We start from the raw sequence: 5434 nt of genomic DNA, 5'->3' as shown, positions 1-5434 counted from the left end.
AATTAACGGTAGTAAATTTTTAAATGCTGTTTTTTTTTTTTTTTTTTTTTGTTTGTTTTGTTTTAGTATTTTATGAATACCAGAGAACATACAGCCGAGAGCTGGAGAAGAGCATCTGCCGGGAAATGTCGGGGGATCTGGAGAGGGGCATGCTTGCAGTGGGTAAGTGGCTTGACCCAGTTCTTCTACACAATGCACTGCAGAGCTGTGGAATGCCAGTCAGGCTTAGCTTGTGGCCATATGTCTGGAATTTATCTGCCTCCTTAACAACTACAATGTCCTGTGTGCACCTGTTATACATATGGAATATATCAATTCTTCACATTACTGACTCTGCATTGCATTGTGATTGTTGGTTAATTATCTTTGTGACCTTACTGATCTCTTTACAGCTTGTTGGTGCTAATGTGGATCGTTTCTCTTTTTCTTTAATTGTCTTTAAGCTTCCAGAAGATGTCTGGTAATTCTGAGATCACTCCCACCACCTTGGATCCATTTTGCAGTGTTGTAGTGACATGTTGAGTGACTTTTATAAAGCCAGCACTAGGGAAAAAGATATATATATTCTATTGTTTTATCTTAATAATGAATACCGTGTATGTGTGTAAATATAGAAGTAATAAATACCCTAACTGTAGGCTAAATCATACACTGGGTGTTGGCCCTTGCATGCCTATTATTTAGGCTATGGAACATGAGGCTTATTATGTGAAAGGGAATTTGTGCAGGCAGTTTTTACTGCTGTATCTTCTATCTAGCGGCAGAGGCTGTTATTATCCGGCTCCCAGAAGCAGTACTAGTCCTGGGGCAGGACACATTTTTAGCAGCATCACACAGTGAATGAGCCTGCCAGGACAAGGTCTGTTCTCAGGAGTCAGACAGTGACAGACTCTGGATGGGAACCTCAAAGTGTACCAGGTAACAGTCATGTTGACAGGTTTCCTTTAAATCAGGCCCCAGCCAGAGGTTTATCTTCATCATACAGACTAAGTATGAAGAGGCTAGAACCTCTGAAAAGAAGTTGTGATCTGACAGTCACTGCCTTGTTAAGTTTCACTTAATTTCATTCTTATGAACACTATTAAATCATAGAAAGATGATATGATTTCTCAGCTACAAATGTTGATACCGGTATGTGTTTGGACTAGGCTTTCCCCTAATATGAAATCCCCTTGTTCAGTGAGGGTTGGCGTCTCTCTCCTCTGATGTTGGTCCTCTTCCAACCAGCTGTTTTCAGTGCTTTAAAAATGAAGCATCTCTGAGCTTGCGCAGCTTTTTTCAGTACATCTCAGCTACAGTCTTATAAAAGCAATGAGTTTAAAAAGAGTAACTGCATCATGTCAAACAAGTCCCAGCAGATCTAAGCTCTTGTTTGAGACAAATCTTGTTTCAGCATAGCAACTCCTATGCAATCTTTGAAAGTACTTTACATTAAAGATCAATAACAGGAGCCTCCTCTACCCAAGCGCAAAACTATATATGAACACATCCACTAGAGACAGCCTCAGAATTCACCTTTTATATTTCTGCATGATCAATTTCCATTTGTAAAGGGGGGCTTTTTGTAGTAATGTTTAAAGTGACTCTTATCATTTAAAAAAGCTGCTAGAAAGTATAAAGTGAAGGTACCTAAAGGTGCCTGCACATACTTACAACAGCTCTCATTCACTTTGGCTTTTGTGACTTTAAAAAAAATACAACAAAAGGGAATGATGGCCTTGGTTGCTGGTTTCTGTAGAGTTATCTGGTTTGGATAAAGTACAGAAACTGCAGCAAGGTTACTCACCTTTCAGCATTAAAGCTAGAGAAGTTAAGTTTGGGCAAAAATAAGGCATTTCTGTTTTCCTGAGCTGGCTTTATGAATGTTGCTTAGTGTTCCGTAAGGGCTTGTACAGATGGGAACTGAATGGTGAGAGCAGTCTAACATCATGTGCAGCATTTAGACCGGTATCCAATAAATGCTGCCTTGTGTACTCAGCCACATTCAGACCAGAAGCATGAGTGGCTCTTGGCAGGTGGCAGCAATAAGAGCTAAGTGCCGCCTTTTAAAGGTTGTATGTACGAGCCCTTAGTGTGTGATTTCTTTCTCCATGCATTGCTGTTGTGTTTGTTACATGATCATATTATATCTCCTTTTAGGGTTTGTTCACTCCATCGAGCTGTGTTAAGGAGCACTGATCAATGCAAGGGCACATAGAAAACAAATGCTTGCCATTCACACTATACATGTGTGTTGCCTAAAAATGCAGCAGTTCTGTATTTATAGGCAACACGACACACATAACTGCATGTCATGTGGAAGAATTGGAAGGCTGCTGCAGGTATGTGTACCTCTGGGTACCTAATCTTCATACCTGCAGCATTTTGCCTCCTTACCCAGTGACAAAGTCTTTTTAAAGATGAATAGATGAAGAGAGTTATTCACAGGACTTTTCAGGTTCAGCAATATTAATGATATTGGTAATATGAATATAATGAGTATGTATAATGTGATGTGGCATACGTTTTCTGATTACTTGAAGTTAAGCTACAGATACTCCTAGAATATAAGGGGGTATAATAAAGATTCCTCAATTCTGTAACACAGAAAGGGGACTCATAGATGGAAAGATTACTTGTAATAGCCAAACCCTTAAGGCTGTGACACACTGCACGTGAAGCAGAGGGGAGTGGTGGCGCGCTGCCTTTGCGTGCAGTGTGTCATGCAATTTTCTCCCCGGAGCGTTAGCATGCGAGAGCACGCATAGCTGAGCATGCCGAGATGAAAAGTGTCATCTTCAGCCAATCGGCTCGCGCGTATAAACCCGCGTGTCAGGATGCAAAGTCCGGCTGGTTGTTACATACGAGCCGATTGGCTGAAGGTGCTGTCATTCATCTACCTGCACTCAGCTCACACACTGCACACGAAGCTCCGTGCCTGACGGCTTTGCTTCGCTCTGCACGGCTCCGTATGCAGTGTGTCACGGATTTAATACATTAACTAGGAACTGGATTTGGTATACTAATTATACATACTTTGTCTTTTTCAGTAAAATGCCTTCGGAACACTCCAGCATTTTTTGCAGAACGACTCAACAAAGCGATGAAGGTAAGTCACACAAAGATAACCCAAACAAATATCCTTCATTGTTTACTACCATCTAACACCTTCTCATGTATTGTCCATGTAAGATCCTGATTTCACAACTTTATGGCTATGAACATGAAAAACATATTGAATATAGATGAGGAAGAGGACAGTACCGTGCTGGAAATAGTATTGTACGCTATGGTTTCATCTTGTTCTCACTGGTGTATAAAATAAACATGCTACTGGATAGTTTTCAAGCAGAAAACCTATGGAAGTTTTCACCTGACTCATTTGTGTTTTGTGTGCAGGGTGCTGGGACAAAAGATAAAACCCTGATTCGTATCATGGTCTCCCGTAGCGAGGTAGACTTGCTGGACATCCGCCAGGAGTACAAGAGGCTGTATGGCAAGTCGCTGTACACAGATATCACGGTAAGGCTTCTGTACGCATTACTATTGACCCATTCATCTGACTTGTGCACAGAGCAGAGCAATGTAAGAACTAGAACTGATTAAGCAAATGATGTCCAAGGTCAGTACACAGATGCATATGTAGAATGCATAGTTTATCTTCACCATATCCTATGTTCCAAAGCTTACATGACTGTTTGAGGCTGTTCTGAGAACATTATCCCCCATTGGGGAGATTTCTCCTAACTTCCTGTTTATTTCATAGGGGTCAGACAAAACAAGAAGTCAGGAAATCTACTCAGTGGAGACAAACCAAAATAAAAACTATTTTTCTTGTACGAAGGCAAGAGTTAAAACCTCAGGCTGTGTTTTTATTGTGGAGACTTCCCCTTACGTCTGGTCTCAGTGTAAGGTGGTAGACGCAGGAAAACATGGAGAGACCCTAGTACAAAGATGGCTAGGAGAGCATTTACAATTTCTCTCCAACCCTTCCCTATCTAATCAAGACAAACTTTTTTTTGGGTACTGTTGGGATTTAAAGCACAATAGTAGTAGAACAAAGTACCAGGCCCCAAATGCATGATGTAACTCATTGAAATTTTGTCTACACCTTACCATAGTGCAAAATGATAGGTGTATGCAGTAAGTCCATAACAGCCATTCAGTTGTTAGCCTGTAACAGGTTAGTGTAGACCTAAGTTTAAGTAGAAGCACTGTAGAAAAGAATACTCAGATAATTGAAAAGACAGTAAGAAGACATGGTGGACCTCATACATGGAGATGTTGTTCATATTCTAGGATAGGATATGCAAATATCTGCTCCTCTTTTCCCCATCTAGGAATGGTTGTTTGGGAAGGTAGTGATGAGGATGCATGGACAGGAATAGAACTGTTTAGTCCCAGAATGCTTCAGGCCAGTCGAATTCTACTAAATGCACTAAATGAAGCCTGGTTGTAGGATGTATTCTTGTCATGAAAATCCTTTTTAAGCCCCCGTGTAAAGCTTTTTAAAATCTGATTATAAAGCAATGTTCTTGTACACACCACTTCTGTGTATACCTGCCATATGATTGGTATGTTTTCAGACAAACCTAGAACAGCCATAAAGACAAATCTCAATTTTTAATATATTATTTGTGTTTTTATTCTGTTGGGTAATGTCTCTAAATTGGTAATTCATTATTTGCACCTTTTACTCCTATTTGTTCACAGATATTGACTCCATGTTCTGCTGTTGCCAATCTTTGTATTGTAAAAAATATTTTATTCGCCTTTTGTTGTAGCTTTCACAAATATACCATGATGTGCCGAAAATTTATATTAATTTTACAGGGATGTTATAATATGATGTACAATTAAATCCATTTACAATCTAAAGGCTGAAGCTCATTATTAGTTACCTTATATCTTGTGACATGTTACCAAATGGAGCCTCTGCAGCAATCCCTCCTCCGAGTTCGTATCTCTCGAAATGAGAAGCAGGACGTCGCATCATGTGAGCAGATCCTAAAATACTTTTTTTGGTGCTTTTATGACTTATATGTGAAGGATTTAATGCATGTGCTAGGGGTTTCTCTGTGGAACTATGGGAGTGGATTTACTAAAGTATTTGACAATCTTCACTCAAAAAACCGTAGTCATGTTCACGTTGAATACATGATCATATACAAAGGACCTTATCAAGAATCTGTTTTTCACGTAACTCCTTTAGTAACTTTAATCTGTACTTTAGAATGGGGTCAGAAGATGTCTGCTATTATCTGTGTTCAATTCAGCATTCGGTTGTATTTGAAAGTGCTGATCATGTTATGAAGGAAACCCCCTATTTGCATATTGAACACATTTATAAAACAAAAGACACAAGGTCTTCTTTTATGTTCATTAATTGTAAACAGTTTTACTATATAAAAGTGAAATGGAGGGAAACAAAGTAATTGGTGAACATATACGATTC

The 5434-nt window shown here is 39.5% G+C and overlaps 1 protein-coding gene across 1 annotated transcript in view; it reads left to right on the top strand.

The window, feature by feature from the left end:
- The window catches only part of LOC108801540 (annexin A11-like), a gene marked incomplete at its 5' end in the record, with an annotated part of 10107 nt that extends 5740 nt beyond the window's left edge, over positions 1-4367 (top strand). Inside the window, 4 exons of the mRNA XM_018573428.1 lie at positions 67-162; positions 3030-3088; positions 3379-3501; positions 4320-4367. Coding sequence (XP_018428930.1) covers positions 67-162; positions 3030-3088; positions 3379-3501; positions 4320-4367 — 326 coding nt within the window. The remainder of the gene's footprint in view (positions 1-66; positions 163-3029; positions 3089-3378; positions 3502-4319) is intronic.
- Positions 4368-5434: the final 1067 nt, after the last annotated feature.

This window comes from Nanorana parkeri, unplaced genomic scaffold, assembly GCF_000935625.1.
Source record: "Nanorana parkeri isolate BGI_ZX_2015 unplaced genomic scaffold, ASM93562v1 scaffold2375, whole genome shotgun sequence".
Classification (NCBI taxonomy): domain Eukaryota; kingdom Metazoa; phylum Chordata; class Amphibia; order Anura; family Dicroglossidae; genus Nanorana; species Nanorana parkeri.
The sequence above is the reverse complement of the archived record's forward strand: the minus strand, read 5'-3'. Positions and strand labels throughout refer to the sequence as shown.